Source organism: Amblyomma mixtum, chromosome 8, assembly GCF_055824585.1.
Source record: "Amblyomma mixtum isolate Tamu chromosome 8, ASM5582458v1, whole genome shotgun sequence".
Taxonomy (NCBI): domain Eukaryota; kingdom Metazoa; phylum Arthropoda; class Arachnida; order Ixodida; family Ixodidae; genus Amblyomma; species Amblyomma mixtum.
In genome coordinates, this window is record NC_143019.1 from 68,724,164 (window position 1) to 68,738,843 (window position 14,680).

At 46.9% G+C, this 14,680-nt stretch overlaps 1 protein-coding gene across 1 annotated transcript in view; it reads left to right on the forward strand.

Moving 5' to 3' along the window:
- Positions 1-10,902: 10,902 nt before the first annotated feature.
- LOC149332862 (endoribonuclease Dicer-L-like) overlaps positions 10,903-14,680 on the forward strand; it is a 58,401-nt gene continuing 54,623 nt past the window's right edge. Inside the window, exons 1-3 of the mRNA XM_089558430.1 lie at positions 10,903-11,249; positions 11,561-11,723; positions 14,360-14,490. Of these exons, the coding sequence (XP_089414556.1) occupies positions 10,923-11,249; positions 11,561-11,723; positions 14,360-14,490 (621 nt within the window). The 5' untranslated portion in view covers positions 10,903-10,922. The remainder of the gene's footprint in view (positions 11,250-11,560; positions 11,724-14,359; positions 14,491-14,680) is intronic.

Sequence of the window (14,680 nt, forward strand, 5' to 3'; positions counted from 1 at the left end):
TGAAAAGCAGAGATGTGGAATAAGGTTAGAATAGTAGGAAACCGTAGGCAAAGTTGATGGAGAATCTTAATGAGAATTGCCAACACAGTAAACAAAAAAAAATAATAAATAAAGAAAAGCTGAGCATGGTGGCAATTGCCACCACCCCGTTTCAAAGGGGGCGCTCCTATTCATCCATCCATCCATCCATCGTGCGTGCACTTGCGCGTGTGCAGCCCCACCCTTGACGCACTGTCCGGTGTGCGCAGATTCGCGCTCTCAGTGCTAAAAATTCTGAAAAAAAAAGGAAATTGAACTGATTTATACATAATTTATTTCGTAATAATAGTAGTAATACCTGGGGTTTAACCTATCGAAGCGACACAGGACGCTTAGTGGATCGAGGACTCGAGAGTAACGTAGACTCGCACGGGTTTTTCAAAGTGCGCTCACATCGCACAGCACACGAGAGTTTTTAAGATTTCGCCGCAGTCGAAATGCGCCCCTGCGGCCGGGATCGAACCCGTGACATTCGGATGAGCAGCCGCAGCCACTGCAAGGAATGCCTCCGAAAGTAATTGTTGGTTGGTTTCTGGGGTTTAACGTCTCAAAGCGACTCAGGCTTAGAGGGACGCCGTAGTTAAGGGGCTCCGGAAATTTCGACCACCTGGGGTTCTTTGACGTTCACTGACATCGCACAGTACGCGGGCCGCAAGTAATTGTTGCAAAATCTGGTTGAACCTTTGCCCCTGTGTTTCACATATTTATGCTACATGACACAAAGAAAGCGAAGCTATTCCTTCTCGGTGCTTTATGCAAACAAAGTGAGCAAATGAGGGGAAAGCCTCAGGGTGCTTGCGAACTTTCCGACAAGATGACTTGTCTTCTTCTGTGCAAAGAGTTAGCCTTCAAGCTGAGGAGGAAGGCTTTATGATTTAGTGCATTGATGACAGTTCGATCAAAACCATAAACAAGCATCTAAAAGGGGGCGACTCTATTAACATGAAGATTTCACATCAGTCTGGCTTACAATGTTTTAGAATTCCCTACAGCGCATTACAAAAGCGCCATTTAGGTTTCTTCCTTGACACCAGCCATCCTTCAAGTTTTGCTGTCGCACAGACTGGGTGCCATTTTCGCACTGTCTAGCTTTCGGTGGGTAAATCTACACACTAGATTGTGTAGATTGGGCGTTGTTGGGAGCGCGCAAGAAGTACTCGGCTCCGGCGGATATCCTCGACAGAGAGCAGGCCACCACGCTCAGACGACTACAAACAGACACCTACCCAAGCAGAGCCATGTATCACAAAATGTGGCCGAACAGATACGCGAAAGAGTGCGTGTGGTGTGGGGGCTACGCCACAACGTACCACGCCACCTGGGGCTGCGAAAAAAGCCCTTTACTACCAAAGGTAAATAGCCCTAGTCTAGAGCAGTGGGAGGCCCTCCTGGCTGACTCCGACCCGAGCACTCAGCTTATGCTGGTGACGAGGGCCAAGGCAGCGGCGGAGGCCAACGGTATCCTGGACTAGGGAAGACCGACCACTGTAGCTCCACATCTATCTATCCCCATCCCCCTACTCCCTAACTCTTCCTTTTGAAAAAAAAAAATAAATGTTTTTACTACTACTACTACTACTACACACTAGCATATCTCAGTTTATCTGAAAAAGAAAAAAAAGTATGCTGGGTTGCAAAAAAAGTGGGACTGAACCGAGTCCCGAACCGGTTCGGAACGGTTCCTTTGAATCGTTCCGGTTCGGGTTCAGTTCCAAGATGGCGAAAAAAATATGGGTTCGGTTCGGTTCCGGTTCCGGGGCAAAATACGGGTTCGGTTCCGGTTTCGGGTTCAGGTTCGGTTCCGGTTCGACACCCTGCTCAGAACTGGAATCCGGTTGCTCTCGTGAAAGGCCTCGAACACCATCGCAATATCCGCCGGGCGCACGAAATTAACAGCCGAAATATTTTGTGAATCAGCTGGTACGCGATCGTAATATGAAGCGAGCAATTGTGCTTGCGAGGTGGTGAGACGATCGAAATATGATCGCGCATACGCACGCAAAACATATCAATAAACACCGAGAACTACCGCAAAAGGTGCCATTGCAGGCGACACAGTCGATATGCACCGTGGCCTAGTCGAAACAAGCGCCTGCATCGCGCAAAACATCGCATGAAGAACCGCGGTCCTTCTAGTCCTTATAAAAATGGCCGCGCGAGCTTCCCGCTACCGTACACCTCTCTGTCGTCTGCTAGCTGCCCGAGCGCTGCCAGCACAAAATCGTCCTGGCGAGTCTGGCCGCCGGCTGGCAGCCCGAAACCGCCCAGCCAGAGAAAAACGAACGCGTTCCGGGCAGCCACCGGAAGTGGGCGGAGCAACCCGAGAAAATCGAGCGCGCTCGGGCAGCCCGCAAGCAACCCGCGGGCTGCCAGAGGCGGATAATCGAAGAAGCCCAATATCAAATGAGCGGTTATTTGCCGCATTTACAAACAATCCTAGATGCGTGCGTAACGTCACGACGCCAGGCATGTAGACTTTAACACGCAAGGCCGAACACACCGTGCCGAAAGCCCGTCCACCGCCACCGAGAAACACTCGGGCCCCTAGCAACAACGACGCTAACGACGCCGTACGCCGTTGCTAGTGGCCCGAGTTTTCTTAGCAACAACGACAACGTTGCTAGTGGCCCGACTTTTTAAGCCTAAATTTTAAGACTTTTTAAGCCTAAGGGCCTCTCCTTAGTTTTCCTTCCTCCATGATTAGAGGAGAGGCCGTCACGTGACATTTTGTGAAGCCGGAAACAAGCTCGGCGCCATCTTGTCCGGGCTGACGTCATGCTGACGTTTCGCCGCCGCGCCGATTCCGCGCGCGTTTCAAAGCCAACGAAGGAGCGTGCTACCGCATGGGCACCGGCCCCCTCAGGTTTGCATGTACGGGGTAGAAGTTTTGGCAAACGCCATTTGTTTGCAGTTGTTGACTTTGTTGTAGAGCAGAAGCTTTTGTGTTGTTGTATATGATGTGAAAATATTGTAAATATCCATGTTTTTCCGTATGAGTTGTTTTTTGTGAGAAAATAAATGTTTTTTATGAATGCAATTCTCGCGATCCTGCGTGCATACATATCTTTATGTAGATATTGCAGTGAACAAAACTAACCCTCCGCCTTTATTAAAGAAGAAAAATTTCTAAGGTATTGTTTAAGCGCAGGGTCTCTTTCGGCGGCGTATAACACTCCCCGAAAAATACTTCTGCCTTCTCCACTGGTAGTGGCTGTATTGTGAAAGAATAAAAATTTACTCATCTGCTTCGGCGCACGTGTCTACCTTGAGTTTAGAATAACCTAAGGGCGCGTGTGATCAATGAATACGTAAAGTCGGGATCGAATTAACCGCAGGTGTAAGCAAGATGCCGGTAGAAACTACAGCGAGTGCATAAAGGTAATGCGCAACAATAGTCGCATATAAAATCAACGGTAAATTTCTCCTTCAACCGAACGAGCCCCTGCATTCTTTACTGAGTATGGCATGCAATAGTCACCAGTAGCTCAGGTTTTTTTAGTCATTTCTGCAAAAATATTTTGTCAAATTTTATAAGAGCTTTGGGGAACATTCTAAAATTAAGAGATTTCACATACCGATTGCCTGAAATCACTTTCTTTTTTCTTCTTCCTTTATTTTTTCTTTCTCTTTTTAATGCTGTGTGTCTTGGATCTCACAGTGTATTTCATGAAGCTTCCGAAGAAACTATCCCACCTTAATGCAGTGTAAAGTACTCCCTTTAAACTTAAGCTTCCTGAAATGTTTTAGTATATGGCTACCCTGGAAGCCTTTCATGTACAGCTTGCTTGCATGAGACTTATATTTGAATGGTACTCTGCAACACTTTCTATTTGAGAGCATAATGATTTTTGAGTGGGCAGCTGTCAAATGTGCTCATGAGGTTGTAAAAAAAAATCCTTCTTTGCTAGAATGAGTTTAGAGGTTCATGCATGAGATCCCTGAGCAAGGTTATTGATATTGGGTTGTTTGCATGCTACGCTCGCATAAAAGTGTGCCGCATACTGGCCGCACTTTAATCGCGCTCTCTGGAGGATAGCACAAACCTCTGTTTTATGCTGAATGAGTGTGCACTTTGAAATACACCTGCGCTTAAAAGACACGGACTGAAAGAAAGAGACACACACACACTTGTCTGCTTTCGGCTGAGTCGTGAACAATGCTGCCATGCATGGTCACACCCCACCTTAGTGTTCAACCTGCCTTTTAATGCAGCTCTTGCTGCTGAATGTTGCCATCTGCTTCCATTGCATATGTTTGGGAAGCTGGCTGTGTCAACGTTGCCTTGCGCTGCAGCAGAGAGGGTAGGAAAAATTGTGCAGTACTTTGTTATTGGCCATAAATACTATACTTATCTTCATAGCATGTATTCGTGCGGCTGGTGCAAGGAATTCTTTCTCGTATACAGCAGTGAGGATGGGCAAGTATACTAAAAAGTTTGAGTTCTTGACCCTGAACGCAAAATGTAATATCATAACATGTTGTATTGGTGGCTATGCCAGCAATGACTTTTGATTCACAACTCCAAGAGCCACTCACACAGGTGACAGAAACGGAGAGGGCCAAAGTGCATATAGTAGACGGCAGGGGAGGGTTTATCTGAAATTTTACACAGGATAACCATTCCGAACATCTTTTTCTCAATGAAAAAAGTCCAAGAAATAAATGTTTAAAATGTGACTGCCATGGGCGTCCGGAGGGGGGGGCAAGGGGGGGCGGCTGCACCCCCCTGGAAAATCACTCACTCGAACCGTGAGTGATGGCCGCACGCCAGGGGCGGTGGTGCGCTCAGCCAAAAGGGTAAAAGCAGCCCCGCTTCGACGCTTGGTCACATCTGCGAAATGCCGCGTCCGGGCGCGCGTCGTTCCGCCGTTTTCAAACCACGCCACCGCCAGCTCTGCTGAAGGACGACCTGTTGCAGACATGCAGCGGCACCGGCGAGCATGTGTTTCGAGCCGTCTTGAGATGGGTGTCTGTTTCTTTGATCTCTAGAGAGATAGCGACACGGAGGCAGACAGTGCACAGGGGCCACCGATGAATTCTTGAGGGGGGAAGGACAAATCAGCCGTGTCCACCCCCGCTTTGTCGGGCTGCTCAGGGGCAAGCGGGCGACGAGTTGGCGCCGCCGCCGCTCGCTGTCTCCTCCGATCCACGAGAGAGCTCAGTGCGGTAGAAGCGCCGCTTTCAGAACCTTCGGCAAAGGGGATTAGCTGCTTTTGTTCACGGCGACGCAGTCTCCAGAGGCGCCCCCACACCAGCGTTCCTTGCGTCTTCTCCGAAAACCAGCGCCTTTGGTCAACGCAGCCCGATGGCGCCTGCCTGGCTCGCCTGTCACCTCTGGCTGGGCCTCAAATCACAACAGCGCCCATGTACTGTGCGTGTCAGTGCATGGTAAAGAGACCCAGGTGGTCGACATTATCCGAAACTCTGTACTACTCCGTCCCTCATAGCCTGAGTCGTTTTGGGGCTCTGAACCCCATAAAAGCACAAAAACAAATTTTCCGACCGAATTAGTTGCGGGTGTCCCTTCCCCTCGGAAGTCGCGCGGCGTTCCTTACACCCCAAAAGTGCGCATTCGTGGATATTGTGGCAAGTAAGCCCTTGCACGTGTGCGCGCCTCTGTGTTTGTGCTTCGGTGTTTTTAGTGGCGGGTTGTCAACGAAGCTGAGAACAACCAAGACAGCGGACGAGAAAACGACGAGCGGTGAGCAGTGTGTATGCGGTTGCTCGACTGTGCGGATGCGCGAGCAAGATGGAGCGAGGTGTATGAAGCTGCGAGCGTGCATATATCTTGTAAATAAGTTTTCGTTGTATATATAGTCATCTTTTGTTTTCAACGTACTCGTTCAACCATTTTTCCAATCAATATATATGATGACTGTGCACTGAGAGCGTGTAATGAAGCACAGAAATGAATTTATCACCCGTGTAACTACGCAATTCGCCCAGAAAAATCCGAGGCGCCTACAGTTGCTGTTCAAGGAAGACTGACTGAGTGACTGTAGTTGCGTGTTTGTGAACATATTGCGCTGTGTGCTGGTCATCAATTCGGGTGAGTCCAGAACCCGTATGCAGTAAGACTGAGCACTTCGAGTATTGATAGTATCTTTTTGCATTTTTATTAATTTTAATTGTTTCTTTGTTGATAAACTCCAATGTATCTCTACAATCCGCGCTTTAATTTGCTGCTTGTAATTTTCTTTCATGTGTGTATTTTACTTATTTTTTATTTATATATAAATAAATAAATAAATTTACTCCGCAAATAGTGCCTTTTCGCTACGAATATACCCCCCCCCTCAGGCGCCAACAACCAATGGGCCCCCCCCCCTGCAAAAAATTCTGCGGACGCCCTTGGTGACTGCCCCTCTCCATAAATCCATCCTTTGTAGCATGGCAACATAGCATGTTTCACATATCCACAGATCTAGTATTGTGCATAATATATATTACCGCAGCTTTTCAGACTTCTAGAAGTTTAGGAGTACCCAGTGGCTGCAGTATAAGTTTCACGGTGTTTTGCATCATTTCAATGCCGTGTTTCATGTTTAATGTGCAGAGCTGCAGCTGTACGCACCGCTTTTCGCTACTTGATGAAATACTAGCTTCTAATGTCACTGCATAGTAGCACACTTTACTCGTGATGGCAACACATAAAATGAAACTTGATCTATTGTACGTAATGATCGAATGCATCAAATTATTTTTCTTCAACATAAACACAGACATCAATGAAATTCAGCGCACATGTGGGTCCTCATTTCACTAAGTACTTTTTACCCCAAAAAACACAATCACAGGACATGGGCACAATAAACACGTGAGAAAAGGCTTCCTAATTCAGTTAGAGCTTCGCCTTTTTCGCACTTCTTGACTATGACATCAGATAGAAAAGCAATTTTGCAAACCTAAAACAGGAAACCGGTCTAAGCATAGCGCGCGACCAGAAACACAGACTTGGCCACGATATGAACGAATACACTTGAGCCCGGCACGTCCCAGAAGCTAGAGCTCGCTAGACGCTGCAAACATGCACGCTTGAAACGGGCGGGTAATAAAGTTTCATCAGTATACTAGAGCAAGGTCATGGCTCCCGCCCATGTCATGGCCCCCGCCGCTCACACAAGCGCAATCGCGAAAAACGAAAATGACAGTTACACTAACACCAGTGACGATCACTGGAGCGTTGCAAGAACACGCCTAATAGCAACGAGGATTCACTGCCGATGGAAACGGGAGCGCGAATGGTACACGCACACTGCACGCACAGGACGTGAAACGTCCGCAAAATACACCGACGACCTCTCTAGCGCACGGCGTATTGAATCACTGGTGAACGAACAGCGCGAGTGCTCCTCAGTGAGCAGCGGTAGTCTCCCGACGGCTCCGAGCAGTGACGCAGTAGACGAAATGCCCGTGCGATCGTGGTCGCCGAGCACGTTGAAACCAATGCACGCAACAACGAGAGTTTTGCAGCGAATTCCACCTGAGATATGAGTGAACGGCGCCAACGTCAGCCTGTGAGCACGATCAAAAACAAACTCGAGCAGTTGAGAAAAGCACGCCTACGCCGCACCGCAAATGCTACGCCGCGGCCGTCTCTGGCAGTCTGCTACCGCCCGGTTTGCAAGCAGCAACTACGACGCCGTTGCTAAGCTGTCCGGACTAGATGGCCTCCCGATCGCGAAAAAACCACGTGATTTCCTCCACACTTTTCTCCCATGGGGTTGTGTGGAAAGGGCCTCTCCTCTCTTTTTCCTTCCTCCATGGAAGCCGGAAACCAGCTCGGCGCCATCTTGTCCGGGCTGACGTCATCGCATAAGTCCCGCCCTCGACTACTGCGCGCGCGTTTCAAAGCCAACGAAGGAGCGTGCTACCGCAGGGGCACAGATCCCCGCGCTGGTGGCGCTTGGCTGCTTACCGGCCGGTTTAGGGCGCCCTATGCCGGTGTTCGTCAGCGGAAAAGTTAATAAAGCGGAAATACCCGTGTGAGACAGGCGGCTACTTTCAGTTACTGCTTCGTACTGCGCCGTCTCCAACTGCTCGGCCCTGGTCACAATTAGTAGCAGCCGAGAAAAATACTTATCTCAGCTCTTGCAAGCGCGGGAAGTGACCTTCGCTTTCAATTACTGCGGTGGCCCATCTTGCTGTGGTTATCTGCGGTGGCCCCCCTTTGGCAACGCCCGTCCCTGGGACTCTGAAGTTGAAGGCTGCATTCGATGAAACTAGTATACTTGCTTGTTTAGCTCAGCGCTCGAAATTAGCCTTCACCGGGTGAGGTGAAGGACACGCGAGAAACGTGGGCCCCTCGTCGCGCGAAACCACACGACGGCCACCGATGCCCGGGAAGGGCATTCGTCCGGTATCGAAAATCTCCTCCCTGTTCCTCAACTCTTGTAAGCACGGGAAGTGACCGTCGCTTTCAATTACTGCGGTGGGCGAAGGACAACTAAGCACACGCGAGAAACGCGGGCCCCTAGCCGTGCGAATTCCACACGAGCAGTGGTGTAGCCAGAAATTTTGTTCGAGGGGGGCACATGTTTTATTTATTTATTGGAAACTAAAATAAATGTGGAAACGAAATGTGGAAACGAAAATAAGAGTGCCCATTTATTCTTCACCGTCGCACGGCGTATGGCACTCCTTTTAATTCTAGGCACAGTTCACCCCATTATTAACAGACCTTTTTACGTCAGTTTACTTTTTAATCCTTCGCATTCTCCTCAAATGAAGGTATCGCGAAAATAAAAAGTGCTTTTTTTTTTAGAGGACCTGCAGCCGAGCGCAGGTTTGCGTAAGGGGTTGAAGTTTTGACAAATGTCATTTGTTTGCAGTTGATGACTTTGTTATCAACAGAAGCTTTGTTATCAGCAGAAGCTTTTGTGTTGTTGTATATGATGTGAAGATATTGTAAATAGCCACGTTTTTTCGTGCGAGTTGTTTTTTGTGAGAAAATAAATGTTTTTTACAAATGAGGTTCTCGGCATCCTGTGTGCATTCGTATCTTTATGTAGATATTGCAGTGAACAAAACTAACCCTCCGCCTTTATTAAAGAAAAAAATCTCTAAGGTATTGTTTAAGCGCAGGGTCTCTTTCTTTTCATTTTTACCGGCGGCGTATAACAGGGGCGTGCAAGCATGCAAAGCGAGCGCAGCGGCTTCCTTTAAAATATCACCCTCCACCGATGTCATGGCCCCCGCTGCTCACACAAGCGCAATCGCGAAAAACGAAAATAGTTACACTAACACCAGTGACGATCACTAGAGCGTTGCAAGAGCACGCCTAATAGCAACGAGGTTTCACTGCCGATGGAAACGGGAGCGCGAATGGCACACGCACACTGCACGCACAGGACGTGAAACGTCCGCAAAATACACCGACGACCTCTCTAGCGCACGGCGTATTGAATCACTGGTGAACGAACAGCGCGAGTGCTCCTCAGTAAGCAGCGGCGGTCTCCCGACGGCTCCGAGCAGTGACGCAGTTGACGAAATGCCCGTGCGATCGTGGTCGAGCACGTTGAAATCAATGCACGCAACAACGAGAGGTTTGCAGCGAATTCCGCCTGAGGTATGAGTGAACGGCGCCAACGTAAGCTTGTGAGCACGATCAAAAACAAACTCGAGCAGTTGAGAAAAGTACGCCGCACCGCAACTGCTACGCCGCGGTCGTCTGCTACCGCCCGGCTTGCAAGCAGCAACTACGACGCCGTTGCTAAGCTGCCCGGACTAGGTGGCCTCCCGATCGCGAAAGAAACCACGTGATTTCCTCCACATTTTTCTCCCATGGTGTTGTGTGGAAAGGGCCTCTCCTCTCTTTTTCCTTCCTCCATGGCGTGACTTGTGCACAAATTATGGAAGGGAACAAGTCAACTGGATACATGAATAGGGAGAACAGGGGCACCCCTCCAGTTTTCGGGTCTCGTCGGATGACATTTTTTAGCGCCTTGTTGATGTTCTCCGTGAAGTGATTCGATGTGCCAAAGCGAAATATTTGTCGTTTAGTGAAAGCCGAAGCAAAGTGCGCTGAAAAATGCATGCTGTGCATACGTTCAGGCCCAACTTCGGCAGTGTCTGGTGTACATGGGTCATTTTCTTGTTGCTCACAGGCGATACATCTGCGGCATAAAGCGACCAACAAAGTGTCAAGAAGTTGCGTTTGCGACAGGAGACAATACGGTGGTGGCGAACGTAGCTCTGACGTTGGCAGTGGACGCAAATGTTTTGTACATTTGAATAACCCGCTCAATTTCTAAAATTTGAGTACTCGTAGGAGGCGCTAAAAGAGCAGTTTATGTTCTATGAACTCTTAGATATAATTATTTCACAAAAGCAACATGCACATTTTTATTACAAAAGGCTAAACTAACGAACAATTTGTTCCTTGGACCAGAAGTTATTTATTATTGGGCTTAACCAAATTTCACCGTTCATGCTTTAAATTTTAAACACAAGAAGGTGTAGAACTTAGATAAGAACTCTGAAACAAAGTTGTGTGGAAAGGGCCTCTCCTGATTTTTTCCTTCCTCCGTGGTTTTTTCCTCCCTCCAAACCTGCACCGTATCGTGCTTCCCAGTTCTGCCAACTGTATTCAAATCTCGCGCGGCGTTGCCAGGTCACTTGTTCTGCCTTGTAATTGTTCTACGTGAAAACAATGTTACACAATTCATAACAGTAAATAAACGTTTATTGTTCTAATAAAGTTGAACTAAGCCATAAACATCATCCTTTCGTCTTTTTAAATTTTTATAAAAGAGGTACCGCTAGGTAACGCGGGCCAACTTCTAACTCATTGAATTTGGTTTTGTTCATCTATCCACATATCGCATGTGGTTTTTTACGTCCATGCTTAGAGGATGTGTAAGTCACGTGATTTTTGCAGGGTGATGGGTGAATTCGAAACTTCCCGAAGGGATACATGTGATATCGCGCGAGTTGCGGGGTTGCGAGCAGGTGTTTCGGACGGGTCGCGTAAATACTCCGTCTCGCCGCATGAAACCGCTGCAGACCTCATTGCCTGTGTTCCGAATCGGTCCCGAAGACGTTCCAGACACTCTGATGAAATAGAGGTTTGGAGCAAACGAAGCCGGGATCGCAATCTTACGATGGCGGACTGCGCAAGTTCGTCGAACGCGTCTGGTGCGGCTACTGCGCCGAATGATGATGACGAAGAGAACGTCCCGATAGATGAATTCAGTCCCAGAGAATACCAGGTGAGTGTAAATGATATCGCGACGTAACGACACGAGCTTAGTGTGAGCTTTTGCTTTGTTTTGCATAGTGTGCGGCGTTCTTGAAACTTGTTTGTGTTGCTGCTGCAGTTGGCGACGCTGAGGTTTCTAGCTTTACTACGTAGCTGTGATGCTCGCATAGAGTGCCTATTTTGTCCGCATTATCATTCGTCTGGAATATTACGGACTCTTTGAGGAGGCTTCCTTGCGTTCACGCAATTGATAGTCGCCCGAATTCGCTGAATTGATTCGTACATAGCGCAGCTATTCGCATTTAACGTTCTTATTTCCAGGTTGAACTCTTCGAAGCCGCCGTGAAAGAGAACACGATAGTATGCCTGGGTACGGGAACCGGCAAAACATTCATCGCCGTGATGTTGATCAAGGAATACGACGCTGCCATCCGCGTTCCATTTGAGGAAGGAGGGAAGAGAACCTTCTTTCTTGTGCCTACAGGTGGGGCTTGCGACTAACGCACAGTTCAGTTGTGTTGTGGTCCTGAAAGAGCTATGAAATGCTTTCTACAAGCCGAAAAGTTTGGTAACATGCTAGTGAACATTTGAGCCGAGCACAAGTTCTCGGTGCCGTGCTCAGGACGTGCAATCGTTATGAAATTAAATAAAGTCTTCTATTAACTCTGTAAAAGTTACATAAGTAACTAAGGAGAAAGGATGCAGGGCAAAAAGCAGCGTTGATGCAGCTTGAAAGCTACCCCGTGCCCTCTGCGTGGGCATATAGCCCAGTAGCTGATCACAAGAGCAGTGGGAGAGCATACGCACAAAAGAAAAGGAATGCAGGCACAAAATGCCTGCATTTAACAGTTATATGAAATTCCTTCTCTGCTATCATTGCATAAAATGATGATGGGCATATTTCAAAATGTTATATTCAGAAAATCATTTGCAGTCGGCGCACATACACTGCAAGTAAAACAAAAGTATGCAGACAGTACATATTTGTTATATCACGGTGTCCTTTCTACGTAGATTAAAAAATGTGAAAAGCTGTGATTAATTCACGCCTTGAAGTCTCTTCAGGTATGATGTTGTTCTTTTGGAGAATGTTAAGATAGCGTGCTAAATTATATATCACTGACTGCTTACGGTAATTAGTGCGGCAGAAAGGTATGGACCGTGTGATGTGGCTCCATATGTTGTGGTCTGGAATAGAACGAGGGAGGTTGAGACCTGATAAAATAAATTCATTCTTAGCTGAAACAGCATTTTTATACAGATAAATTAATTTGTATGAGAATAACTGCGCAATTTTCATGATATTGAACCTTATGGATTAGGGGTCCGTATGAGTACACCGTGGTGCATTTGCTTTTAACGTAATTGCTTGTTTTTGTGCCAGTAGGATTTTCATTTGATTCTGCTTAGTAGTTGTCCCCCAGACCATGAGGTAGCAAGTTGTGTGGCAGTATGAATGCATTGTAAATTAAGATTTCCACTCTTGTCGGAAGTGTGTTCCACTGACGACCTAAGACGCCATTGATTTTGTTCATTTTTGTGCAGATGTTCTTAATATGTATGTCCCAGTTGTGTGACTCGTTTAAAACAACACCAAAACACCTCACATTCAGCACAATCTCGATTCTCCTAACCGCAGGTCAAGATTTGCCCGCACCATTCTATTTTTCGTTCGGAATAATATTGCTTTCGTCTTGGTTCTGTTTACTCTCAAGTAATTCTTAATGGACGATTGATGCAAAGATTCTAGAAATTGATTCCCATGTTCTAGCAGGTCGGTTTCTGTGTTACTTGAGACAAGCACTGTGACGTCATCTGCACACACTTAATGTGTACAGGAAGAGGAGTGGCAAAATATGTCATTAATGCAAATAATAAATAACAACAGCTCCAGAATGCTGCCTTGTGGCACTCCAGAGAGAATACGTTGTAAGTTTGATATACTGCGATTAATGGACAACATTTGTTTGCGGTGTTTCAAATGTGACTGCATTAAAGATGGACTGGCTCCTTTAATGCCATAGTAATTGAGTTTATGCAGGAGTAAGTCGGGATTTGAAGGCCTTTGCAAAATCAGTGTATATGCCGAGAGCAAGCAACCTGTCTTCAGGCGAATCTATTATTATGTTTTTGTAATCAGTGCCATTTCTGTGGTCCTTTGCTTTCTGAAACCAAACTGACTCTCTCATAAAAGTGTGTGTTTGGTTAGAAAGCTATTTATTCTTGTGTAGATTTTTTACAGACCTTTGGGTAATAATGGCAGAACTGAAATAAGCCTGTAATTTGCCATATCTGACGTTACTCTACCTTTGTGAATTACGACCACTTTTGCTATTTGCATATCTTTACGAGAAATGCCAGGTGATATAGCAAGGTTACAAATACTTTATTTATTTATTTATTAGTACCTAAATACGCATTAGTATTGGACCTGATATGTCAATTGCAAACTAATTAATGAGGATACTTTCTTCAAATGCCTGTTCTCAGTTAGTAGTACTGTGGTGTCACCTCTTGTATGGCACAGTAGCTGTAAACCTAATACAAACTGCAGGCTGCCATGGTTTAAAATTGCAGTCTGTGTCGCGACAACCAAATATGGGCAGACGAGCCCACAGTATGCAATACATGTAGACCTCTCCAGTAAGGGCTCCCTAGGTGTTGCCATGTTTTGTGCATCTGCTTCAAGCTCAGTAGAAACAGTTGAGCTGGCTTTCTGCAGCATTTTTCAGCAGTCCAAAAAGTATGTTTCGACATCTAGGTGTACTATTAACGACAAATAAAGCACGAGCAGGATAACTGAAGCATGAAAACACAAAGGTATCAGCTGGGAGACAGGAGATACAGGCAGGCTTCATTAATGCTTCCACACAGCTGCCATAGCACCATAGAAGGGATAGTGCAGTGTGTTGACGTTCAGTTTCCTTGGACTAGTATATTCTCGTTCCGCTGTTCCTGTTTCAGTTGTCTTGCTTGCGTTTCATTTGTTGCTGATTAGTATGGGATGGAAAGGACTACAGTCATGTGTGTAATGGCTGTCACCTATGGGATCCGAGCAGAGTTGTGCCGACCTTGGCTGGTGTCAGCCGAAACCTGATCTTGGCTTTGCATTTTTTTCAGTCCCCCTGGTTGTTCAACAGCAGAAAGCCATCAAATGTCAGACGGACTTGCGTGTGGGTGGTTATGTCGGTGACATGAACGTTGACAACTGGAACAAGGAACGCTGGCAAGAGGAGTTCATTGAGTCTCAGGTTGGTGCATGCTGCAACACATTGCTGTTGAGACATTCGTATAACAGCGACATATTGAAGGTTGCCTTTACTGATAGATTCACTGTCATCACCGGCAGCAGTCAGACTACACCTCTCACATATCTCTGTAGCTAATCCTATCCTTTGCTAGCTGCGGCTGCCCTATCCCCGCAGACTTCTTAATCTCATC